This window comes from Hemitrygon akajei, chromosome 8, assembly GCF_048418815.1.
Source record: "Hemitrygon akajei chromosome 8, sHemAka1.3, whole genome shotgun sequence".
In the NCBI taxonomy this organism is placed as follows: Eukaryota; Metazoa; Chordata; class Chondrichthyes; order Myliobatiformes; family Dasyatidae; genus Hemitrygon; species Hemitrygon akajei.
Window position 1 is genome coordinate 125153720 of NC_133131.1, and position 27865 is coordinate 125181584.

Consider the following 27865-nt stretch of genomic DNA (forward strand, 5'->3'; position numbering starts at 1 on the left):
TGTACTTGGACTTTTAGAAGACCTTTGTACAAGGTGCCACACGAGGCTGCTTAACAAGCTATGAGTCCATGGTACTACAGGAAAGATTACAGCATGGATAAAACAACAGCAGGAAGCAAAGAGTGGGAAAAAAGGGAGCCTTTTCTGGTTGGTTGCCAGTGACTAGTGATGTTCCACATGAGTTTGTGTGGAGACTCTTTCTTTTTGTGTTATATTTCAATGATCTGGATGACGGAATTGAAGGTTTTGTTGCAACGGTTGCAGACAATATGAAGCAAGTCGGAGGGGCCGGTAGTTTTGAAGAAGAAGAGGTGCTACAGAAGGAATTAGATATATTAGGGGAATGGAAGATGGAATACAGTGCTGGGAAGTGTATGGTCATGCACTTTGGTAGAAGAAATGAAAGGGTTGACTATTTTCTAAATGGAGAGAAAATACATTAACACTCTGTAAGGTTTCACTGCTAATGTAATAGTTCCTCTGTAGCAGCAACATTTGGGTTATGACAAGAGATAATGGGCCTTTGGAAGGTGCACCATCCAATGAGAGGCGTGTCATTTCTTTCTTGTGTGTCTGAGAGGAGGTATTCGCAGTCCTTTGTTGGTGAGAGATGAAGAGAGAAGACGTGAGAGGAGCGAGCAGGACAGAGTGGACTTGGAGTGAGGGTCCAGGAGTCAACGACACTTGGAGGAAATCGATGGGGAATTCAAGGGCAGAAAACTGTGAGCTGCAATGTGCACAATAGACTGTTTCAATAAAATGGGCCCTTTTTCTTTTTTGTTTTCTGTACTAACTCTATAGTCAAATCAAGAATTATAAAGCTTAATTGTTTAATTGCATATGGTGTACCATCTGATCTTCCGTGGTACTGAATTGTAACAGGGAAACACATCACCTAGCATCCACACAAGCGAGATTTCATCAGTTTGGCGGAGGCAGCAACTATCTTCCCTTAGACTAATGCAGCCTGCCGAACCTGGGGGTTACATACAAAACCTTAGGTGCAAAGGGACTTGGGAGTGCTTTTTCAGGAGTTCATAAAGGTAATTTTCAGATTCAGTCGGTGGTGAAGGTGGCAAATGCAATGTTTGCATTCATTTCAACAGTACTAGAATATAAAAGCAAGGATGTAATGTTAAGACTTTATAAAGCACTGGTGAAGCCTCACTTACAGTATGGAGCCTTATCTTAGAAAGGATGTGCTGAAACTGGAGAAGGTTCAAAGGAGGCTCACAAAAATTATTCCAAGTTTGAATGTCTTGTCATGTGAAGAGCATTTGATGGCTCTAGGCCTGTATTCACTAGAATTCAGAAGAATGAGGGGTAACCTCATTGAAACCTACTGAATGGTAAAAGGTGTTAATAGTGCAGATATGGAGAAAATGTTTCCTATGATGCGAGAGTCTAAAACTAGAGGACACAGTCTCAGAGTAGAGAGGCGTCCTTTTAGAACAGAGGAGGAGGAATTTCTTTAGCTAGAGAGTGTGAATCTGTGGAATTCTTTGCCACAGGCAGCTGTGGAGGCCAATTCATTTTGTATAGTTAAAGCAGAGGTTGATAGATTCTTGACTGGTCAGAGCATGAAGGGGTGTGGGGAGAAGGCAGGAGATGATCAGCCCTGATGAAATGGTGGAGTGACTCGTGGGCCAAATGGCCCAATTCTGCTCCTATATATGGTGTATATTCTGATTGGTTGCATCAATGCCTGGTATGAAGATTTAGATGCACAGGATCAAAAAAGGCTACAAAGGATATAGACTTGGCCATTCTATCATGAACACAACCCTTTCCACCAACAAGGATATCTTCAAAAGATATTGTCTCAGGAAGACTGCAATCATCATTAAGGACCCTCTCCATCCAAAACATGCCCTCTTCTCATTATTACCATCAGGGAGGAGGTACAAGGGCCTGACAATTCGCTCTCCACATTTTCGCCCTCCCGTCATCAGATATCTGAACAGCCCAAGAACAGTTATTCCTTTTTTGCACTAGTTATTGTAAATTACACTAAGTTTTTAGTCTTGTTCTGTATTGCTGCCCCAAAACAAACATCATGACATTAGCAGAGGAGTCAAATCCAATTCTGAATACACACCAAATCGGCTTTTACCTTTTCTGCCTCTCTCCTTCTTACATCACACCCCCACCCTCTCATCAGGTCTTATGTATCACCTGCCAGATTGAATTCCCCACCCCACCCAACCTTCTTATTCTGGCTTCGGCCCCCTTCTTTTCCAGTGCTGAAGAAGGGTCTCTGCCTGAAACGTCTGTTTATTCCCCCTTCATAGAAACTACCTGACTTGCTGAGTCCCTCCAGCACTTTGTGAGTGTTCCAATGTTCCAGAATCTGCAGAATCTCACGTCTCTGGTTTCAACTGCTATTCACCTCTTCCTTCTAAACCTCCTTACTTATCAGAGTCCAGCACTGGTAGCATTTTGTGTTCCACTTATCTCCCTTCAACAACCATTTACAATCTTTACACTCCCCTCCTCCCACTTCACTCCATCTGTGCCTCCATGGCTTTTTTTTCTTCTCTCTCTCTCTCTCCCCTATCATTACATGCCATTTATCACATCCACCCCTGCTCCCCTTCCTTTACCTGCTACAACCTGCCTGTTTGCTTACACCCCTCCTCAGTTCTCCAATCACTTTAAACCATCTCACTCATCACTTTCAGTCTTGATGCAGGGCTTTGGTCTGAAATGTTGACAATTTTTTTTCCTCAGCAGCTTAACCTGCTGGATTCATCCAGCAGATTGTTTATCACTCTAAACAGAAACAGTTGATGACTGCAACATATTCAATATCTGAATTACCATCTATTCAAGTAATTAATGTTCAGCAGACTTGGAACAAGATGCTATTCCTACTGGTAATGGGTGTCAAGAGTCCATATTCCTTCCAAGAAAGAGTCACACAAAAGTTCCAATGAAAACTTTTTTGCTATCTTTAGTCAATTTTTAAAAAAAATTTTCAATATTCTTTAAGCTGGCGTGGGATTCTAACTGTGCACCATAAAAATGTCACCATACAGATAAGAGTGGCTGAGAAAGATAAACAAAAGATCCATTTCTCCAGCATAAAACATTTTTAAAGGGTTGAACTCTAAGGTCATATTTCTGTCCTATTATAAACTGTAAAAGCAAGTCAATGTGACTGTACTGATAGGAACCTATCTGTACTATACAATGTACACAACTCTGAACGTCTCCCTAACAAATTTATGGTGTTTCAGTTACTCTTAGGAGAATTCATGGTATTATTCCCATCAAAGAAACTAATCCCCATAGTATAGATTTTTATTTCTCAAAAAAAAACAGGGCAGCAGAAATTAGCTGCCAAGTTTTGCTAAGGATTTCTAGTACTTTGTTTTTTTTAAAAAAAAACTAGGTATGCCTCAAGTTGATTTTTTTTTTAAATTCCCAGTGTTAACAGATCTACTCAGGTTTCTTGATGAAAAACTGCCTTGATGTCTCAGACACTGAGCACTGGTGACCATTTGCTATGACAGTGAAAAGGACGGATCAAGGCAATTTTCCACAATATTTCATCAATGTACTAAAACAGCTTGACTAAAAGTGTGGCAAGTTCCACAGCATCATCTTCCGCACACTTCACTGAGGATCATCATCTTGTCGTGATGGAGAAGCTTGTGAGTTCCTGAGGATGCGAGAGCGATGCCGCCTGGAGTTTAGTCATCTGGTGCTCAGCTTCTGGTAGGGTACCTAAGGCAGTGAGGTTCCAGTGATCCAACCAAGACCTCACTGCGGAACTGGCACAAGATGATGACACATCACAACAGCAGTGAAGGCAGAGGAAGGCTGCAGCAGTGAAAGGTCACCAGCCAGCTTTCATTCTATACTGCTGGACCTTGACCCCAAACAGTCAAGGACTGTGTGGTGACTGGCAGCAGTATCTCTTTGTTAAACAAAGTCAAACACAGGTGTTCTCCATTAAGGGAATCAACCCCAACATCCCAGATTAAGTCCAATGGCAGTCAGCCAGTGATGAAAGGGGGCAGAATTGTGAGGTCTGTAATCCCAGAGTCATATGGACCAGCCTCGTCAACTCCCTGAAGACATCATACTCGATGAGTTATTGCACTATTACCACCTTCAGCACAATTACCAGATGTTAGCAAGTCTCATACACTTTTCATTTGATTACTGGTAGCACAGAAGCAAATCAAACTGTCTTAAGATCTGTACTGGGATTTCAGAAGGAAGCAGAGTGTACCAACCAATCTCACTGAGGATTGTTATCAACCCTCCAACACCATTTTAGCTGGTCAGGTAACATGTGCTGAGAGAATGCTGTTTCCAGCTTTATATATTTCAAACTGGTGACTTTTCCCTCAGAGCATGAAACATGATTTCTGTTTATCATTAAAATTTATTTAAAAATCATTAAAAATTGATTTTATTAAATGATGTTCAGCATCTAGATACTTTGTACTGACCACCTCTCATTTACAAAGTGAACTGCAGCAACTTGCTAGGCCTTCCTCAAAAGCAGCCCACAAACGCAAGGAATTTACCATCCAGAAAAACTTAATCAACAAGTCGTGTTCCTATAGCTCCCCAGCTCGATTGGGAAATACACCTTCATTCTTTCTTTGCCGCTGGGGTAAATATCCGAATCCTACACTAGCCCCTCAAAATAAAATACTCGTGGCATCATACACTTCACCTGATCCACCCAATCCAATCTTTGAGCTGCAGAACACACATGCCGTTTTGTCTGACTCGCGTCTACAACATCTGGTGAGCGTGAGCGAGTAGTCTATCGCGCAGTCATTCCCAAAATGGCTCCAAAATGTACTGAATTAACGTTACACAACACCTGAATACCAAACTATATCATCCGTAATTAAAATAATCCCCATGTTCCTCAGTTTACAAGTGAAATCATCCATTCAATTAGAACTGTGACTATAAGGTACACTTATAATAACTGACATGTTCTGAACGAAGTTACATAAAGTTCGGTTTTATTTGTCATATGTTATTTCCCCATGGGGATGAATAAAGTATCTATCTATCTATCTATATGTGTTCAAACTAGTCACACCACAAACACCAAGTTAAAATCCGCAATAATCACATAAAATATAATGCTAGTGTATAGGATAAAAATAATAAAATCTTAATATGTGTTATATCCAAAGTCAATTGGTGGAGGCAGATAATCTCTAAAATATAGCAATGAACAGTGTTAGGGAGCAAATTTTAATTAGATGACATATGCACTCATCAATTATGTAAAACCACTTCACAGCAAATACAGTATATTTATTAGATTATATGAAACAGGCATTGAGATTAAAAGGGACGAACTTAAAAGTCAGATGTGAGATGATGTTTAAAGAGCAAACACGAGGAAATCTGCAGATGCTGGAAATTCAAATTCTCCCTATAGATGCTGCCTAGCCTGCTGTGTTCCACCAGCATTTTGTGTGTGTTGCTGTGAGATGATGTATCTATTATAAGTAAAACAGTAGTAATTTAATGAAAAGTATTCAAATACAGAATTTTGTAATAAAGATGTTACAAAATCTTAACTGTAATTGAGAAATTAAACAGCTGGCAAACCTTCGGAAGTATTTTGCACTACTTCTAGCTGTTGAAAGTTGCAACAACCCTTCATGGGTCGGCTCTTGTCAGATATTTAACTTACATCTACTTAACGACCTAGAAGTTTCGCGAATTGACTGAAGTTTTGAAAATTTCTAACGTCAAAGTACACTTACCCTTTCACGTGTGCCACCGAATTAGTTTTCAATGACCTCTGAATGGTGGTAACAGGAGGCGTACACGCGTGCTAAGTACGCAGTTACTGGAAGGGGGGCTGAGCATCGCCAGCGGTCTGTCGGTGACCTGGGACCCTCCCTTCAACTGGCTGGCCTGCCAGCTCCTGTTCTGTTTCAACGCCTTGTCCTGATTACCACATTACCCTTGTGCTCACAATTCATAATCATCAACCTTATTCTTTTAAGGGCACGGAATAAATAACATGTTTTTCTCCTCGTAACTCGGCCGTTCCCATCACTCCTGCTGATTTCATCACCAGCCGCTCACATCCAGTTGCAGCTATTCAGCAGATTCGTTATATCTTGCAATGGGGAGACTCTTTTTGTCAAACGTTAGTAATTCTAGTAATAATCCGATTAATATTTACTATTTTGAGTCCCTCTCCAAATGTCATCAGAAAGTCGTGGCGACCCACTGTTCAAATCGTACAATAGCAGTGTAGAAACTGCGAATCGCGGTTAGTTTTACCTGAACTACGGCGATCTGCGCGAGAGGCGGGAAAAAGGAAAAGAAAGGCGAAAAAGTGGGAGAGGAGATCGGACGGCAGGGTCTAGCTCAGCGAGGGAGGCAGATAAAGACTGGCACTTGTGGCATCAGGCGACGGGAAAACAAGAGGGGGAAGTGTGAGTGGATGGCGCGGTGAGTTTGACCGGCTCCGTTGTCTTGGGCTTGGGCCAGTGACGGTTTTCAAATAGCGGGAAGCGGTTTCGCGTTTAAATGGCCGGAGTGGCGCCGCTTTGCGCAGCTCCTCACACATTCAAGAGGATTTAAAATATATGTTTATTGGTACACGCTGTTGGTGGGGGGATTCAGTGAACGATCATAGCCCTGGAGGGAGACATTCGGCCCAGTGGGCCAGCAAGTGTTTGATCTTACTTTCTGGTAACCCTACACATTTATTCTCCCCCCCCCCCCCCCCCCCCATTTTACCTATTATCTGAAAACGCTCGAATCTCCTATTGTTGATCACTGTGGTTACATTTATGGATAGGAAAGGTTAGTGATATGACGCAGACAAATGGGACTACCTTGATCGGCATTGACTAGTTGGGCTGAAGGGCCTGTTTCCACACAGTATAATTCTGACTTTATATTTAAGTACATAATTTTCCTTGTGCAGCCTCTTATTTGTCTATTACTGATAATCTATTCACCCTGGTCACTGAATCTTAAAACAATGGAAATGATTTGTCATTGAAACCCTTCAAGCACAATTCGCAAATCTCCCTTTACCTTCCCTATAATAAGGCGAACAATTCCAATCTCTAACTTAAATCCGCAAAGTGGCATTAATCTAGATAACCCTTTTTGATTGCATGAGCATGTGACACCCGTGTCATGAGAACTAAAATAACGCACGTTTCTATCAATTTAGTAAATATTAAGGGTCTAAATGTCCGAATATATGTGTACATGAAAGTGGTCATTGTGAGATAGCTGATCCTAACTAATGCTTCATGAAATGTTTCAGGGAAGATCTGTGGTGCAGGCAGCAGAGGCAGTGCCTTCTGTTATTTTATAAGAATATATAATTCTCAGGCTTTAAATTTACAGTTATCTAAGTACGTACAGTCCTTTGGGGAAGGAAATTCTATATTTCTATTGTTGCTTTAGAAAAAGAGTTACTTAATTTTTTCCTGAATGGTCATGTCCAAATGCTGAGATTAGGGTTTGTTTTTGATTCCTTCCGGTCAGAGTTTGAATCTAGTGTCACTGAAATTCTGATTCGGTCGTAGTTGATCAGACCTTGCATTTTCTTCTTTTATCATAGCCATAAAAATACCTAATTTGTAAACTTATTATTTGTTTTTAATTTCAAAACTTCAATGTTGATCAATCATTGCAGAACTATTTTGGTTGGTTCTAAATAAACTTCTTTTTGTTACTTGACATCAGGCTGTGTTATTTCAGTTTTCTTAAGTTATTTCCTGATGTTCTAGGAATATAAAAAGGTAAAGATTTTTTACATTAGTTGTTAAATGGCCATTAAACCACTTGAAAAGTGCAAGTGATAGTTATTGATTCCTCCATAGAAACAGCTGCTGACTATACAAATCAGTGGAAATGGGGATCAAAGGATAAGTAGTCCCGTGATCTGTTCTCCCCCACCCCTTCTTAAATAGTAGGAATACTAGACTGATTTTTGTGGGAAGGTATTATTCTATGAGAAGATATTTTTTTGGGGACTGGCCTAAGTTTGTTGGGGCTTTGAAGAAATTAAGCATGCAAGGTTCTGGTAGTTCTTGCCATCTTGAGTGTTGAAAAGTACTATTTCCAGACACAGAAGAAGATCAATAAGCTCTCTTGTCCATGCTATCCAAAAATAGACTTTTGGGTTGTTCCCTCTTTCCAGCACTTGTTTATGGCTCTTCTAGAGGTTATCCAGGTACTTATCAAATGTTGTGACGGTCCGTCTCATCTTGCTTTCAAACAGTGAGCTCTACACCAGCACTACAGTACTTATTTCATTGAATGTGAAACATAGAACAGCACAGGGCAGGAACAGACCCATGATGTACTGAACACAAAGTCAGTTTAAATCAAATCTTTTTTTGCTAGTACATGATCCATGTCTCTCCATTTCCTGCATATTAATTTTACTATCTTACAGCCTCTTAAATGCTACTATCATATCTGCTTCCACCAGTACCCTGACAGTCCATTGCAGGTGCCTCCTACCGCTTTCTGTTATAAATCTTGTCCGGCACATCTTTAAGTTTCTTCCCCCCCATCACCTTAAATGCTTGTCCTTTTATCATTGTCATTTCTACCATGGGAAAAAAGATTATGGCAGTCCACTCTATTTTATGAACTTATTAGGTCCCCCTTCAGCAAACTGATGCCAAGCAGACAACCAAAGTTTGTCCAATTTTATAGATTCTCTCTTTATGGCTCATACCATCTAATCCAGGCATCATCATGGTAAACCTTTTATGCACCTTTTCTAAAGGCCTCAACACCCTTCTTGTAATGGGTGATCAGAATTACACAGGATACTCTAAGTGCAGATTAACCAAAGTTTGATATAGCTGCAACACATCTTCCTTACTCATAACAAAGGCAAAATGTCATATGCCTTCTTTACCGCCCTATCTACAGTACTTGTGTGGCCACTTTCAGTGAGCTACAGACGGTAGGGGTGGGGGTGAGAACCCTCTGTACATCATTGCTGTTCAGAATCTTGTCATTGACTGTACTTTCTCCTCATTTGATTTCCCAAAATGCAGTACCACACACTTCACAAAATGCTGGTGGAACACAGCAGGCCAGGCAGCATCTATAAGAGAAGCACTGTTGACATTTCGGGCTGAGATCCTTCGTCAGGACTAACTGAAAGGAGAGATACTATGAGATTTGAAAGTAGTGGGGGGAGGGGGAAATGCAAAATGATAGGAGAAGACCAGAGGGGGTGGGATGAAGCTAAGAGCTGGAAAGGTGATTGGTGAAAGTGATACCGAGCTGGAGAAGGGAAAGGATCATGGGACGGGAGGCCTCAGGAGAAAGAAGGGGGGAGGGGGAGCACCAGAGGGAGATGGAGAACAGGAGGGGAGGAGGGGCATTAACGGAAGTTAGAGAAGTCAATGTTCATGCCATCAGGTTAGAGGCTACCCAGCCAGTATATAAGGTGTTGTTCCTCCGACCTGAGTGTGGATTTATCTTGACAGTAGAGGAGGCCATGGATAGACATATCAGAATGGGAATGGGATGTGGAATTAAAATGTGTGGTCACTGGAAGATCCTGCTTTCTCTGGCGGTCCGAGCGTAGGTGTTCAGTGAAACGGTCTCCCAGTCTGCATCGGGTCTCACCAATATATAAAGGGCCACTCCGGGAGCACCAAATGCAGTATACCACACCAGCCGATTCACAGGTGAAGTGTCACCTCACCTGGAAGGACTGTCTGGGGGACTGTCCCCCACCATCCCTTCCCACCGATTTCCCTCCTGGCACTTATCCTTGTAAGTGGAACAAGTGCTACACCTGCCCTTACACTTCCTCCCTCACCACCATTCAGGGCCTTTCGTCAATCACCTTTCCAGCTCTTAGCTTCATCCCACCCCCTCCGGTCTTCTTTCATTTCACATTTCCCCCTCCCCCCCCACTACTTTCAAATCTCTTAGTATCTCTCCTTTCAGTTAGTCCTGATGAAGGGTCTTGGCCTGAAACGTCGACAGTGCTTTTCCTATTGATGCTGCCTGGTCTGCTGTGTTCCACCAGCATTTTGTGAGTGTTATTTGAATTTCCAGCATCTGCAGATTTCCTCGTGGTTTACCACACACTTGCTGGGATTAAACTTAACTTGACATTTCTCCACACATATCTGTAACTAATTTATATGCTGTCTTGTATGACAAGAAATTTGTCGTATTGCAGCAACAATACAGTGGAAAGACATAAAATTACTATAAATTACAATAATTAAATCATGCAGACCCAAAAAGAATAATGAGGAATTGTCTGGGTTAATGGACCACTCAGAAATCTGATGACAGAGGGAAATAAGTTGTTCCTAAAATATTAAATGTGGGTTTTCAGCCTCCTATATGGTTCCTGATGGTAGTTATAAGTAGAGGTGGTATCCAAGGTGGTGAGGGTCATCAATGATGAATACTGCCTTCTTGAAGTTTGGCCTTTTGAAGATGTCCTCAATGGTGAGGAGTGTTGTACAGGTGTTAGAGCTGTCTGAGTCTGTAACCATCTACAATTTCTTTTGATCCTGTTCATTAGAGCCTGCATACCAGGTTGTGATGCATTTAGTCAGAATCCTCTCCACTGTACATTTGTAGAAATTTGTTAGAGTCCATGGTGACATAAGAAATCTTCTCAAACTTGCAATGAAGTTTAGTTGCTGGTGTGATTTGTGATTGCATCAATGTATTGGGCCCAGGATAGATCGATCCACTGTTCTCTTGAATTCTAGAAGCTAGAAGTTGCTCACCCCTTCTACTACTGAACCCTCAGTGAGGACTGGGATATGATCTCCTCACTTTCCCTTCCTGAAGTCCACAATCAATTCCTTGGTTTTGCAGGCATTGAGTGCAAAGTTGTTGTTGGAACACCACTCAACCAGCTAATCAATTTCGCTCCTGTACTGTTCATTGTTGCCACCTGAGATTCTGCCAGCAACAGTGGTATTATCTAAACATTCTTTACAAGTCATTTATATATATCATAAACAACAGAGCCTCCAGCAGTGGCTGCTGTGGAACTCGACTAGTTATAGACCTCCACCCAGAATATCATCCTTCCATCACTATTCTCTCTTTTCTTTCATCAATTCTGAAGATAAACTATAACATTACTGTAGATCTCATACATCTTAATCTTCTAAATCAGCCTACCATGAGGGACTTTGTCAAATCCCTTACTAAAGTCCACGTAAATAACATCCACAGCCCAATCATCATCGATCATAAAATTGTTTCCCAACTTCTTTCTACTTCTGCCTTTATCCATGTTTCCAAGTTATTGTCCTTTCTGCAAAGAAATGATTTTTTTTAACCCTATCTCATTTTCAAATAACTTTACATGCTTCAATCAAATTGCCTGAAAGGATATAATCCCAGTCTCTTATTTCTGGAAATATCCTTATAGATGTTGTTTGCATCCTCTGCTGTGTTGAAACATCCTGCCTGTTGTGTGATAACAGAATCATAGTGTGACCTAACTAATACTTTATATAGTAACACACACAAAATGCTGGAGGAACAGCAGGCTAGTCAGTATCTATGGAAAAGAGTATAGGTGACGTTTCGGGCTGAAACCCTTCATCAGGACTGGAAAAAAAACTCAGCTGAGTTCCTCCAATATTTTGTGTGTTGCTTGGATTTCCAGCATCTGCAGATTTTCTCAGGTTTGTCTTTATACTGTAACATGTCTGGTTTTTAATCTATGCTTTTACTCGTAAAGCCAAGAATCCTTTGTAAGTCCCTGAGCAGGTCTATAGGATTATAACAAATTTTGATGCAGTGGTTTAATTTCCTGTCATCTGAAGAGATTGAATTCTGCATGAACATTTCTAGTATCTTATTTCTGAATTTCCCAGTATGTTGCCTTACTTTCAGTGTTACTATAAGCTTTTTCTTGTACTGTAGGTGATTTAAATAAGGTGTTGTTTATTGCAAATCCCTTGCTGAAATTTGGATCATATTTTTGCCACCCTAAAAGATGCGGTTTTGATAAAACATTTGTTATATTGATTGCTCATTGTTAAATTTGGTTTTGCAGTCCATTCTGGTGGGATTTGAACAATGTTTTTGTGTTGTTGGTTCTGTATTGCACCATTATTACACTGGTGTTCTGTATATAGTGCAATGTTACATACTTGCCATCCTGCCAATTTGTTAATTAATTTCTGTTTGTGCATTAGGAAACTTGCATGGAGACTGAATTTTGTCTTCAGCCTTCTAAGTTTATTCGCAGTCCAATAAACCATTCTTGCATTAATTTGTACAACAAATACATTTTCTCTGTATTAGCATTTGCATATTAGATTTAACTTTAATATAGAGACCTACAATGAACTCTTATTTTTCCTGATCCATAGGTCAGTAGCTATAAATTGCTTGGCGTCAACATATCAGAGCATCTGTCCTGGAACCAGTATTTAAAAGTTTGCATACATTTGGCATGTCACCAAAAATTTGACAGACTCCTATAATAGATGGACAGTGGAGAGCATCCTAACAAGTGGCATCATGGCTTGGTATGGAAACGCCAAAGCCCAGAAATGGAAAAAGCTACAAAAAGTGGTGGGCATAGCTCAGTCCAGCATATGTAAAGCCCTCCCCATCAGGGACTACAGTAGGCTCTCCTTATCCGCAGGGGATTGGTTCCCAGACTCCCCTGCGGATACCAAAAAACGCAGATGCTCACGTCCCTTATTTAACCTGTCTCAGTGAAGTGGTCTTTCGGACCCAGCGGAACCCCGTATCTTATTTAACGTGACTCAGTGCCGTGGACATTAGGACCCAGTGGTGAAGCTCTGAATCGGCAGTATTTCTGTTCACGAAAATGATCACGATCATGATTGAAAATAAGGTGGAAGTAATAAAGTGATTGGAAAGAGGTGAAATGCCATCGGTCATTGGAAAAGTGTTAGGCTACAGTCGGTCAGTGATCGGAACAATTTTAATGGAGCATGTGAAAGGCCCTGCCCCGATTAAAGCTACAATTATTACTAAGCAATGCAGTGGTTTAATTATTGAAATACATATGTTTCTTAAGTATTTTATATGCATAGAAAGGTAAAATATGTACTATATACTATTACGAACCACGTAACTGGGTTACTTACCAGAATAGAGGCGTTCGTTGGAGTCTGGTGATACTATTTTTAACAGTATTTATTAGTAAAAATACACAAAAATAATATCAATGTAAATATACAGATAATATACATCGTCAATACTAAACCTAAAAGTGCGGGTATAATAATAATCAATAAGAAACAAGCTCTATCGTTGTCTAGGGGATAATAAATTGTCTGATGGAAATATACAGTTCGTTTCAGTTCACACAGGCTGCCGTCGTTTGTCCCTGTGTTGCAATTGTTGGAGAGAGATAGGAGAATGGGAACAGTTACCGCTACTGGTTTTGCCAATCTTCCTTTATGATTTCGATCCGTCGGTGTCTCGTTGGTGTGGCCATTCAAGTGTGACCTCTCCTTTAGCTAAACCATTCTTCCGTGATGAGCCCGCCACCCAGGCAAGGGAGGACGCACACGAGCTCCCACCGGCTTTCGCTATAAAACGCTGTCACTGGATTTCTATCGTTTCTCCTGACCCTTCTTTTATCCTCACTCACGGGGTCTCAGATGTCAGTCAGGTTGGGATGATGCAATCCCTCAACCAGACCACTCTGGTTGTCACCTGAGGGGTTTCAATGACCAGTACAGTACTCAATACACAATTTCTTCTCCAAGAGACAATAGCGGTAATCAGTGGTTCCATTCCGCTTTTGTTAAGAGACATTCCACCTGGTTGTGTATTCTGCGTCTCTATAACAACTGCCTTTGCTGTTATCCTGTGTCTCTCCCATTACTGACATGCTGTGTATCTCTCATTTCCTGGGTCTCAGACCCGAAATACTAGCGATCTTGCGATTCTCAAAAAGGAGGGGGCGACTTTGCACCCTTCGGTCCCTCAGAGTTGCTCCACATTCGTAACAATACTAAGAAAAACATTTGTCTAACTGACGCTAAATAATACCGGATGTATCTGTTCCGATTTCAAATCCAACTTAAAGATGGACTCAGGAATGGAACTCATTCATAACCCGGGGACGGACTGTACTTTTAAGTCATTTCTAGATTACTTATAATACCTAATACAATGTAAATGCTATGTAATATAGTTGTTATACTGTATTGTTCAGGGAATAATGACAAGAAAAAGTAGTTTGTACATGCTCAAACAACGAGTGCTGGAGAGAGAACATCCGGGTTTTCCTGATCCGCGGTTGGTGGAATCCGCGGATAAGGAGGGCCGACTGTACACATACATGGAGCACTGCCGCAAATAAAGTAGCATTCATTATCCCACCATCCAGGCCATACCCTCTTCTCTCTACTACCTTCATGAAGGAAGCAGAGAAGCCTTAGATTCCATGTCACCAGGGTCAGGAACAGTTATTACCTTACAACTATCAGGCTCCTAAACTAGATTTGATAACTTCAATTATCAACTACTCTGAGCTCATTCTATAACCTACTGACTTACTTTCAAAGATTCTTTACAGCTCCTGTTTTCTGTTTTTTTTATTTGCACAGTTTGTCTTTTGCATGTTGATTATCTTTGTCTGTTCATGTATAGTTTTGTTAATTCACTGTATTTCTTTTTCCACCCTGCAAATGCCTGCAAGAAAATGAATCTCAAGTTAGTATATGATAACATATACATAATGGATATTAAATTTACTTTGAACTTTGAGCATAGTAGATCTGTTTACTTTGTAACTGGTTGATACTTGCATGGATGGGGTGACAAGTTAAATATCAGAATGTGATGAGATTTGCTTTTTTTCTGTCCCTGAGCTCAGCAAATTTATTTTTAAACATTGACTTGATCGGAAAAATAAATAGAGGTGTGACTAAATTCACCCAATCTTAATTGTCTGCTAGTGAATTTTTAATCTGTATCATGGCCCTGTGCAAATGTTGTACTCTAGCAGATTTCAAATTCAGAAAGTTTAAAAATAGACTTTTGAGCTTTGGCCATCATGGGCAAACTGCCCTTATTATAGTGTTCAGCTGCCCTGAGAAGGTTGTTTGAATACTGAACAGAGGCTAGATTGCTGCAAATAGTAGTTTGCTAGGTCATGTAAGGGGTAGTTAAGAATCTAGTAGATGCAGGATCAATTGGTCATCTTATTTCCCATATCATAGAAAGGTTTTGGCATAGAAGAAGGCCATTGGGTCAAAGATAGCTGCACTGGTTTAAAAGACAGCGACCCTATCTAATCCATTTTTCAACATGAGCCCCAGCACATGGCTTTTCAAATATTTATCCAAGTACTTTTTAAATGTGTTTCTGCATTTGTATCCTTTCAGACAGTGAGTTCCAAGGTCCTACTATCATCTGGATTCATTTTCTCTTATTTTTCTATGAATAATTTTAAAATCGTTTCCTCGTGGTCCCTCAGTTAAAGGCTATAAGTTGTTCTTATTAATTGAATTGAATTGACTTTATTTCTTATATCCTTCACATACATGAGGAGTAGAAATCTTCGTGTTATGTCTCTGTCTAAATGTGCAATTTATAGTAATTTGTAATAAATAGTATGTCCAACAGGACCATAAATATAGCATAGAAATATAATTTTATCAACGTGAATTAATCAGTCTGATGGTCTGATGGGAGAAGCTGTCCTGGAGCCTGTTGGTCCTGGCTTTAGTGTTGCAGTACTGTTTCCTGATAGTAGCAGCTTTTGTTTGGGGTGACTTGGGTCCCTAATGATCCTCCACACCCTTTTTATGTACCTGTCTCTGAAAATGTCCTGAATAGTGGGAAGTTTACAACTACAGATTCCCTGGGCTGTCTGCACCACTCTCTGCAGAGTCCTGTGATTGAGGGAAGTGCAGTTCCCGTAGCAGGCAGTGATGCAGCTAGGCAGGATGCTCTCAATTGTGCCCCTGTAGAAAGTCCTTAGGCTTTGGGGACTCATGCCAAACTTCTTCAGCCGTCTGAGGTGAAAGAGGCGCTGTTGTGCGTTTTTCATCATATAGCCAGTATGTACAGACAATGTGAGATCCTTGGTGATGTGTATGCTGAAGAACTTAAAGCTGTTTACCATTTCAGCTCCAGATTCATTTATGTCACTAGGGGTTAGCCTGTTGTCATTCTTCCTGTAGTCCACAAACGATTCAGTCTAGGCTCATTAAGATTTTATATTGTTTCCATTTGACCTTCCCTTTTTCAGAAAAGGCAACCCTCACCCATCCAGTCTTTCCTCACTTTCCTAATTTTCTACTCCTTCCAACATCATTCAAGGTCTCTAAAATCCTTCTAGTACATAATACTCAAGCTGTGGCTGTACAAGTATTTTATCCAATTTTAACATAGTCTTGTTATTATTAAGGGCAGCATTTTACAAGCCTTTTAGGCTACCCTGTCTACCTTTTGTATCATGTATTCACACAGAAAGTGCCCTCAGTTTACCTTTAGAAGTACCACACCTCCAAGCAGACCCCAACCTTGTTTTAGGGATTGGAGGCTTGTGTGCCTCATGACCCGGAGAGCAATGTTGGCTGGAGACAGTACCTTGTGCTTTGGCTCTTGGTACGATCACCCATACCAAACAGATCGAAGGATAGAGTCCAGACTAAGAGTGGTTCATCGATCCTCTAGGTTTGGAGGTTCAACTCAGGCTAACAACCCTGACTGGATGAAGAATCCTATATCTGTGTGCGACTGTATGGAAAGACAGAGATACAGGGTCTTCATTGCTGCTCTAAATGCCAACAGCGTAAAGAACAATAAGTAAGAACTACCACATGGGGAATCTATATCTGCATATTTTGAAATATGGAATATTGCTAGCTTGGATTGGCTATTTAGAAGTTTAGTTGGTCGCCGAGCTTGGGAAAATGCTTGCAGTCGTTTCGGCTTCAATTGAGGAGTCATCAACAGTGCGCAGTTGAGGGTGTTGTCTCCTCAGAACGTCCCATCATCTTGCTCTTTTCTTTGGAGGCAGTGTCGATGTTAAATGAAGAACCCAAGGACAAAAGAAAAATTCTAAGGCCATCTTTCGCTGTTGTAGTGATTCAGTAAAAAAAAGTGTGGGTGGTGCTCAAAATCTGTCCGCAGCAGCTCTTTTCTTTTTCAGCTTGTCCTTGGTACCTATGTAAAGCATATACCGGTACTCTGATTTTTTTTTACCCTCTCCTAGAATGCTCTGCTGCAGCTTGTTGATATCCTTGATTCTGTAACAGAAGTTTTGTATGTAATTGCAGAAATATCTGTTCTAAACCTGGGGCCCACGGACCCCTCGGTTAATTATAGTGGTCCACGGCCTTAAAACTATTGCTTACTCAACATTTCTTTACCTTCTTTAAATGACTGAGCCATGACTGGTGTTGTGGCCTTGGCTCTGGCTGCATTCACCAGAGGAACCCATTTTCACGCATTAGGATTCAGAACTGAATATGCATTAGAGAGAAAGATGACCTCAGTCTGATCTATTCGCACAATTTTTTTTTGCCGGGTAACCTCTGAAAGTAGTGGTTGCCAACCCGTCGATCGCGATCGACTGGTCGATCTTTGAGACTTTCTCAGCAGATCCCGAAAAAAATTGAAAAATAAATACACAAATACTGTTGAGAGATTGTTTCCGGGTTGTGGGGTTTTAGTTCCATTCTTTCTGCCCAGTGTGCATACGCGTAGTTCCTCTCACTACAGTGTACCTCAGTGGCCCCCAACCACCGGGCCACGAGGAAACAATGTAAGTCAGTTGCACTTTCCCTCATTCCCTGTCACGGCCACTGTTGAACTTGAACCCACGCGAGGTCATCAGTCGCCTAAATGTCGTGATACCTTTGTGCGGCCGGCGAGAACTGCCGATGCTACTGGCCTGGAGCGCGGCCGGCGGGAACCGCCAATGGTACTGGCCCGCAGCGTGGCTGGTGGGAACCGTCGATGCTACTGGCCCGGAGTGCGGCTGGTCCGCAAGAATATTGTCAATATTAAATCGGTCCAAGGTGCAAAAAAAGGGTGGGGACCCCTGGTGTTTATGCATTATTTTTACTTCCGGGTTGTGGGGTTTTACTTCCGGTCTTTTCTGCCCCAGTGCGCATGCGTGTAACTAATCGCTCTGTGGTCGATCTGGCCTTCCACTAAGGCTGAGGTAGGGGATCTTGGGCTTAAAAAGGTTGGTGACCACTATCCTAAAGTATAACACTAAGCCCCAGATGCTGCATAATGTCAGCTGTTATAGTCAGCTGGATAGTAAGGGATAAAATTGGTCCTCTTGAAGATCAGAGTGGTCGGCTATGTATGGAAACAAAAGAAATGGGAGAGATATTAAATGGTTTTTTTGCATCTGTATTTACTAAGGAAACTGGAATGGAGTCTATGGAAACAAGGCAAACAAGTAGGGAGGTCATGGAACATACAGATTAAAGAGGAGGAGGTGCTTGCTGTCTTGAGGCAAATCAGAGTAGATAAATCCCCAGGACCTGACAGGGTATTCCCTCAGACCTTGAAGGAGACTAGTGTTGAAATTGCAGGGGCCCTGTCAAAAATATTTAAAATGTTGATATCCACGGGTCAGGTTCCGGAGGATTGGAGGATAGCTCATGTAGTTCAGTTGTTTAAAAAAGGCTCAAAAAGTAAGCCGGGAAATTATAGGCCGGTAAGTTTGACATCGGTAGTGGGTAAATTATTGGAAGGAATACTAAGAGATAGGATCTACAAGTATTTGGATAGACAGGGACTTATTAGAAAAAGTCAGCATGGCTTTGTGCGTGGTAGGTCATGTTTAACCAATCTATTAGAGTTTTTTGAGGAAGTTACCAGGAAAGTGGATGAAGGGAAGGCAGTGGATGTTGTATACATACACTTCAGTAAGGCCTTTGACAAGGTCCCGCATGGGAGGTTAGTTAGGAAGATTCAGTCGCTAGGTATAGATGGAGAGGTAGTAAATTGGATTAGACATTGGCTCAAAGGGAGAAGCCAGAGAGTGGTAGTGGAGGATTGCTACTCTGAGTGGAGGCCTGTGACTAGTGGTGTGCCACAGGGATCTGTGCTGGGTCCATTGTTATTTGTCATCTATATCTATTTTTCGTGATTTTTATTAACGACCTGGATGTGGGGGTAGAAGGGTGGGTTGGCAAGTTTGCAGGCGACACAAAGGTTGGTGGTGTTGTAGATAGTGTCGAGGATTGTCGAAAATTGCAGAGAGACATTGATAGGATGCAGAAGTGGGCTGAGAAGTGGCAGATGGAGTTCAACCTGGAGAAGTGTAAGGTGGTACACTTTGGAAGGACAAACTCCAAGGCAGAGTACAAAGTAAATGGCAGGATACTTGGTAGTGTGGAGGAGCAGAGGGATCTGGGGGTACATGTCCACAGAAAGTTGCCTCACAGGTAGATAGGGTAGTTAAGAAAGCTTATGGGGTGTTAGCTTTCATAAGTCGAGGGATAGAGTTTAAGAGACGTGATGTAATGATGCAGCTCTATGAAACTCTAGTTAGGCCAAACTTGGAGTACTGTGTCCAGTTCTGGTTGCCTCACTATAGGAAGAATGTGGAAGCATTGGAAAGGGTACAGAGGAGATTTACCAGGATGCTGCCTGGTTTAGAGAGTATGGATTATGATCAGAGATTAAGGGAGCTAGGGCTTTACTCTTTGGAGAGAAGGAGGATGAGAGGAGACATGATAGAGGTGTACAAGATATTAAGAGGAATAGACAGAGTGGACAGCCAGCGCCTCTTCCCCAGGGCACCACTGCTCAGTACAAGAGGACATGGCTTTAAGGTAAGGGGAGGGAAGTTCAAGGGGGATATTAGAGGAAGGGTTTTCACTCTAGAGAGTGGTTGGTGCGTGGAATGCACTGCCTGAGTCAGTGGTGGAGGCAGATACACTAGTGAAGTTTAAGAGACTACTAGACAGGTAATTGGAGGAATTTAAGGTGGGGGGGTTATATGTGAGGCAGGGTTTGAAGGTCGGTGCAACATTGTGGGCCGAAGGGCCTGTAATGTGCTGTACTATTCTATGTTCTATATCAATGATCTGGATAATAATGTGGCAAATTGGATCAGCAAATTTGCTGATGATACAAAGATTGGAGGTGTAGTGGACAGTGAGGAAGGTTTTCAAAGCTTGCAGAGGGATTTGGACCAGTTGGAGGAATGGGCTGAAAAATGGCAGGTGGAGTTTAATACAGACAAGTGTGAGGTATTGCACTTTGGAAGTTTAAACCAAGGTAGAACATACAAGGTAAATGGTAGGACACTGAGAAGTGCAGTAGAGCAGAGAGATCTGGGAGTACAGATACATAATTCCCTAAAAGTGGTGTCACAGGTGGATAGGGTTGTAAAGAAAGCTTTTGGTACATTGGCCTTTATAAATCAAAGTATTGAGTATAAGAGTTGGATTGTAATGGTGAGGTTGTATAAGACATTGGTGAGACCGAATTTGGAGTATTGTGTACAGTTTTGGTCACCTAATTACAAGAAGGATATTAATAAGGTTGAGAGAGTGCAGAGAAGGTTTACAAGGATGTTGCCGGGACTTGAGAAACTGAGATACAGAGAAAGGTTGAATAGGTTAGGACTTTATTCCCTGGAGCGTGGGAGAATGAGAGGTGGTTTGATAGAGGTATATAAAATTGTGATGGGTGTAGATAGAGGGAATGCAAGCAGGCTTTTTCCACTGAGGCTAGGGGAGAAAAAAAACCAGAGGTCATGGGTTAAGGGTGAAGGGGGAAAAGTTTAAAGGGAACATTGGGGGGGGGCTTCTTCACACAGTGAGTGGTGGGAGTGTGGAATGAGCTGCCAGATGAAGTGGTGAATGCGGGCTCACTTTTGATATTTAAGAAAAACTTAGGTATATGGATGAGAGGGGTTTGGAGGGATATGGGCCAGTTCTGTGGGACTAGGCAGAAAAAAATGGTTCGGCACAGCCAAGAAGGGCCAAAAGGCCTGTTTCTATGCTGTAATGTTCTATGATTCTAAGGTTCTATGGTTTAAAACCTAGAGTATATACTTCAATAGTTGACAAAACTTGATCCTGGGGTTTCTGTCTCATGAGGTTCAAGGATAAAAGAAGGCTTTACATATGTGCTTAATACTGTGGAAAATAGTGAATTAAAGCAGAATTTGTGTTTTTTTAGGCAAGTTAAAGGCAATAGCAAGAACAAAAAATTTCTATTAATTTATTAAATGGTGAAAGGCTTTTCTATATGGAATTTTGATAATCTGCAAAGTAAAATAATGGATAGAGCTTATTGGATGAGTAAGCATCTGATAAAAAGGAAGAGATGGTGGATTTCTTAGCTAAAATCCCACTGTTCTGCCACTTTCTTGTTTTTTAAAATAGGCTGAAAATTAGCACTATGTTTCAAACTTCGTTGTTGTATCTAGAACAAGATTGGAATTAATCTCTGCTTAATAGGATGCTTTTTGTGGTCATTATTGAAGAAATAGCTGATGTATTATATGTTGATGTTAAGTGATCCTCAGTTAATTGCATGAATAATATATCAAATAGTTCTTAATTAGTTATCTGTTTAATCCTCATCAGATACTTCAAGAACAGAAATGGTGTAGGAAGAATGTGATTTTTTCTTGAAAATGAAACCTCGCACTAACAGATTACTATCACATGGTAAGTAGCATATTCTTGGCTGGGTATCATAATCTTTCAAATGTGCAATATTTTGATATAATTATATTTTTGGGAAGCTAGCTAAGTGGAAAGGAAACATTGTGGCAGTGCTATTAATAATATGCAACCATCTTGAATGTGTCTTAATGTAAAGTCTTTTTTTTAGTAGTTCACAAAGATATAACGTTAAAATCCATGTATAGGCAAATCCATGACACTGATTTACACTAAACAGCATTTGATTAAATATAAACAATCTCCATCCAGCAATCTCAGCCCCTAACATCAGCTGTGTATATCATCTAACAACTGCAGCATACTCATCCAGGTACGAAAATGAATCCCTGAATACAGTCCAGTCCACTGATTCAAAGCAGTCCTGTTGGCACCCTTATGCTTCCCTTGTCCATACCTTCTTGGTCTTCACTGCTGGTGCTGCTGTCTTCATTCTCTGCCTATACTCAGGGAGTAGAAGTATAGCTAGGTGATCAGACTTCCCGAAGTGAAGGTGTGGAATGGCACCTGGACAACACAAATACCTACGTCAAGATGCTGTTCATTGACTGTAACTCAGCATTTAATACAGTAATTCCCACAATCCTGATTGAGAAGTTGCAGAACCTGGGCCTCTGTACTTTCCTCTGCAATTGGATTCTCGACTTCCTAACCAGAAGACCACAGTCTGTGCGGATTGGTGATAACATGTCCTCCTCGCTGACGATCAACACTGGCGCACCTCAGGGGTGTGTGCTTAGCCCACTGCTCTACTCTTTGTATACACATGATTGGGTGGCTAGGCACAGCTCAAATACCATCTATAAATTTTCTGACGTTAAAACCATTGTTGGTGGAATCTCAGGTGGTGAGGAGAGGATGTACAGGAGTGAGATATGCCAACTAGTGGAACGGTGCCACAGCAACAACCTGGCATTCAACGTCAGTAAGACGAACGAGCTGATTGTGGACTTCAGGAAGGGTAAGATGAGGGAACACATACCAATCCTTATAGAGGGATCAGAGGTGGAGACAGTGAGCAGCTTCAAGTTCCTGGGTGTCAAGATTTCTGAGGATCTAACCTGGTCCCAACATATCAATGTAGTTATAAAGAAGGCAAGATAGCAGCTATATTTTATTAGGGTTTGAAGAGATTTGGCAAGACAAATGCACTAACTTCTATAGTTGGACCGTGGAGAACATTCTGACAGGCTGCATCACTGTCTGATATGGAAGGGCTACTGCACATGGCCAAAAGAAGCTGCAGAAGGTTGTAAATCTAGTCAGCTCCATCTTGAGTACTAGCCTACAAAATACTCAGGACATCTTTAGGGATTGGTGTCTCAGAAAGGCAGCGTCCATTATTAAGGACCCCCAGCACCCAGGTCATGCCCTTTTCTCACTGTTACCATGAGGTAGGAGATACCGAAGCCTGAAGGCACACACTCAGCAATTCAGGAACAGCTTCTTCTCCTCTGCCATCCAGTTCCTAAATGGACATTGAATCTTTGGACACTACCTCACTTTTTTTAAAATATAATTTCTGTTTTTGCACATTTTAAAAATCTATTCAATATACATAATTGATTTACTTGTTTATTATTATTTTATTTATTTTCTTCTCTGCTAGATTATGTATTACATTCAACTGCTGTTGAGTTAACAAATTCACATCACATGCCAATGATAATAAACCTGATTCTGATCTCCCGACCTGCTGAGTTCCATGAGTGTTTAATATGTTGTGAGGCATTTATTCATTTTTATTTAGAGAGACCCTTTCAGCACTATGAGCATGGTATAAGGCCCTTCGGGCCCAATGAACCCTTGCCACCCAATTGCACCCATGTGACCAATTAACCTACTAACCCATATGGCTTTGGAATGTGGGTGGAAACCGGAGCATCTTGGGGAAATCCTCATAGTTATGGGAAGAATGTACAATCTCGTTACAGACATCAGTAGAATTGAACCGGGGTTGCTGGTGTTGTAATAGCATCACACTAACTACTATGATACTAGGCCATAACCTTAGCTGTCGAATTTTGATATAGTTATCAATTAAAATGGTAATAAGATGATTAATTATTAATTAATAATAAACTAACTTCAGTCATTGATTTGTTTATCAGCAAGTTAACTCATTTTCAACTCAGAATGATACCCTAACATTCTAGTCTGAATGTTGTCCATGTAAAAATGGTTTTAAGAATTTTTAGGAGAAATCACTGTCTTCCTTTATCAAAACATCAGTAATAAACTGGCTTCTCTCAAATGCTTATTCAAATGTAAACATTACCAGAAGGGAGACAGGATTGATTTGCATTTGGATAGTCAACAAATAATAAATGGGTGGCACGGTAGCATAGCAATTGGCGTAATTGCTTTACATTGCGAGATTGTGATTTGGTTCCCATTGCTGTCTGTAAGGAGTTTGTATGTTTGTATGACTACATGTGTTTCCTCCTGGTGCTTCAGTTTCATCCCACACTCATTCAGACATTCAGTTAAGAGTTAGTGAGTGGTAGGCATGCTTTGTTAGCGCCAGAAGCATGGTGGCACTTGCGGGTCTTAATGTGAATGATGCATTTTGCCGTATGTTTTGATGTATATGTGACAAATAAAACTAATCTCTCATCTGTCAGTTTGCAACTATGTTTTTCTATGATATTCTAGGATCTTCCTTGATCATGAATTCTAAATAATCATGTTGCATTGGGAATAAGATGATTTTTAGGGATAGGATTTAGTCACATTTTAGGATAGTCAGCTTGTCTGTGTATGGGGATGGTTATGTCTTACAAACTTGAGATTTTTGAAGAGATGACAAAGGTGATTGGTGAGGGTAGTGCAGTGGCTATTGATTCTGTGGATTTTAGTGATGTATTTGACAAAGACCCTCCTAGTGGGCTAATCCAGAAGATTAGAATGAATGAGATTCATGGTGACTATCGCTAATAAACAATGCAGTAGGAATTATAATTTCTAAAAAAGACTAAACTAAGATGATTATCCCTACTCAGCATTTGCCTATCCAAATGCAAATAAATCCTGTTTCCCTTCCAGTATATATGAATGAACATTTAGGATTCTGGCAGTATAGACTTACCAGTTGTTGCAGGGTTCCAGGCATCTGCCAGATGGGAATTAGGTTTGTGGTTGCTTTTTAGTGTACAAACTCTTTGGGCTGCAAACAGTTTATAGGAACAGAACACTGATATAACTGGGGATAACCTAGAGCTTAATTAATCCTACACCCATCTCAGATTCCCAAAATGCCCACTCCTCTAATTCCTGCTGCATATTAAGGAGGGCTTGTGTCACGTCAAAGATATCATTCATTTCTCATTTCTAAGTTCAATCCAAATCATGCTAATGTTCCCCAAGAACACCTTTTCTCTGTACTAATTGGCCTAATAATCATGTGTTCCTGGGAGAGTTGCAATTTTCTTGCACTGTGCAAAAGAAAAGTGAATACCTGATTTCTTTCTGGTTTTAAAATTATTCCTCCTTTTTGGCTGCTTCCGCAGAGGAAATAATTTCTTAATATCTACTTTTTTACAAATCTTTTAGAATTTTAAATATCTCAATCGGATTAATGCCCTCATATTTAATTTATCACACATGGGCTTTAATCAGGACTATGTAACTAAAGCAGTCATTCACTTCTTTGTTCTTGCATCTCTCACCCAATCCAAGGTAAAAAAAAAAGGCAAATGAAAATTTGAACTGTGATTGCCATTCTTTTTCTGTCGGCCAACTTTTAATAAATTTACTAAGACTGCAAAATCCCTTTGGTCCTCTACTCTACCAGAATACTGAGATGCGTTATATATTGTTCTTGTATGTCTTGTTGGTGGGGGGGGTGGGGTGTAAATAAGTTAAAGGCTTGTCAGTAATCTTTGAAACCATTAAAATTTACTTTCACTTATGAAAAACTATTCTCTCTTATTTTTAAGTTATTGTTCTCCATCCATTAATTTGTGAAACCATGGCAAATGTTTCTCTGTTTCTTCTGAGATTTTCAGAAATGTGCTCTGAAAAATACAAACTTCTGTGGCTATATGAAATCTCTCCTGAAATAATAAGCTCTCTTCTTTGGCACCAGTGTTGGGATTCACAGCACGGGTCTATATCTTGTTACAGTTTAGTGTTAGTGTATTTTTAAAACTGCAATTTGTATTAAAACAAATGTAATTATATAATTTGTTATATATTATCACAGCACATGGAATATCGGGAAAAAGTAAAGGAACACTAAAAGTATTACAGCGGGGCGGTAATAAAGTAGTGGACATCAAAGTGAAGCCTTTTACTGGAAAAATTTTTTATCTTGACCTGCCTTCTAATAAGCATACAGAAAACTTAGAAAAGGATTTACAAGATCTAGGAGGGGTAAGTTCATAATTTAAAAAATAATTACTTTTATAGAATTGATTGCAATCTTTAACACCCTTACCTATATATACTACCTCTTAGCTTGTTCTGTAAATTATAATGCTACTTTTCTATTAGTAAGCAATGTAATTTGAGGTTTTTTTTTGAGTAAAGCAACAAGTTTTTATTCATGGCAAGCAGGAGAGGTGAAATTAGTGTGATTTTTTTAAGAAAACAATTCCCATTGCATTGCTTGTTCGTGTTGGCTATACACTTAGGATATGTTGTGTTGAAATCAGACTGATTTCAGGGCTAATATCAAAGTGTAACTGGTATTCATTCTGCTAAATATAAAGTGTCTTTTTTCTGGCATTCTTGATAGCTTTACATGAGGCCTTGATCAACATCTGTTTTTAACTGAAAACAAGAATCTGCAGACTTTGGACATCTGAAATAAAAACAAAAAAATGTTGGGATTACTCATCACCACACACAAAATGTTGGAGGAACTGAGCAGGCCAGGGGGCATCTATGGAAAAGAGTACAGTCGAGTTTCGGGCCAAGACTCTTCAGTAGGACTGGAGATAAAAGATGAGAAATCAGTAAAAGGATGGGGAGAGGGGAAGGAAGAAACACAATGTGATAGGTGAAACTGGGAGGGGGGAGTAGAGATGAAGAGCTGGGAAGTTGATTGGTGAAAGAGATACGAGGGTGGGGAAGGAGGAATTTAATAGGAGAGGACTGAAGGCCATGGAAGAAAGAAAAAGGGGCAGAAGCACTAGGGAGGTGATGGGCAGGCTAAGAGAAGAGGTGAGAGAGGGGAATGGAGAACAGAGAAGTGGTGGGGGGTGGTGGTAAGACATTAGCAGAAGTTTGAGAAATTGATATTTATGCCATCAGGTTGGAGGCTACCCAGATGGAATGAGGCTACACTCCAATCTGAGTGTAGTCTCCTTGCAACAGTAAAGGAGGCCGTGGATGGACTTGTCGGGATGGGAATGGAAAGTGGAATTAAAATGGGAGGCCACTGGGAAAGCCCTCTTTTTCTGGCAGACGGGGCATAGGTGCTTGGGGAAGCGGTCTCTTAATTTACATCAGGTCTTACAGGAGGCCACACAGGGAGCACTGGATACAATAGATGGCCCCAATGTCGCCCCACCTGGAAGGGCTGTTTAGGGCCCTGAATGGTAATGAGTGAGGAGGTGTAGGGGTAGTTGTAGCACTTGTTCTGCTTGCAAGGATAAGTGCCCGGAGGGAGATCAGTGGGGAAATATGAATGGACAAGGGAGTCATGTAAGGAACTATCTCTGCGGAGAGCAGAAAATGGGGGGGTGGGGAAAGACGTGCTTGGTGGTGGATCCATTTGGAGGTGGTGGAAGTTATGGAGAATTATGTTCGGATGCAGAGGCTAGTGTGGTGGTAGGTGACGACAAGAGTCACCCTATCCCTGGTGGGGTTGTGGGAGGATGGGGTGAGGGCAGGCATATGGAAAATACTCAACAAGTCGGGCAGTATCTGTGCAATTAACATTTCAGATTAATGATCTTTCATTAGAACCAGAAATCAATATATTTTAGTTGGCAGATTTGGAAATGTGGAGAGAACAAGACGTTTTGCCATGTAGAGTTTTGATAAGGGCAATAATGAACCAGTGATGAGAGCCTTAACATTGGGTGGAGGAACTGTGCTGAAATTGAACATACATTACAGGTATGTGCTCTGTAATGTCAACGTACACCGAGCAGCAGTGCCAGGCGGCATACCCTGTTGGGTCCTCAGGGAATGTGCCGACCAGCTGGCAGAAGTTCTGACAGGTATTTACAACCTCTCATCGTCCCAGGCTGCGGTTCTGGCACGCT

At 41.0% G+C, this 27865-nt stretch overlaps 2 protein-coding genes across 2 annotated transcripts in view; one reads left to right on the plus strand and one right to left on the minus strand.

The window, feature by feature from the left end:
* LOC140732232 (mitochondrial glutathione transporter SLC25A40-like) overlaps positions 1 to 6082 on the minus strand; it is a 53373-nt gene extending 47291 nt beyond the window's left edge. The window contains exon 1 of the mRNA XM_073054557.1: positions 5754 to 6082. The gene's annotated coding sequence lies outside the window, so the exon portion shown is untranslated. The remainder of the gene's footprint in view (positions 1 to 5753) is intronic.
* A 193-nt stretch (positions 6083 to 6275) lies between these two features.
* LOC140732233 (protein DBF4 homolog A-like) overlaps positions 6276 to 27865 on the plus strand; it is a 78241-nt gene continuing 56651 nt past the window's right edge. Inside the window, exons 1-3 of the mRNA XM_073054559.1 lie at positions 6276 to 6453; positions 21552 to 21635; positions 25855 to 26024. Of these exons, the coding sequence (XP_072910660.1) occupies positions 21602 to 21635; positions 25855 to 26024 (204 nt within the window). The 5' untranslated portion in view covers positions 6276 to 6453; positions 21552 to 21601. The remainder of the gene's footprint in view (positions 6454 to 21551; positions 21636 to 25854; positions 26025 to 27865) is intronic.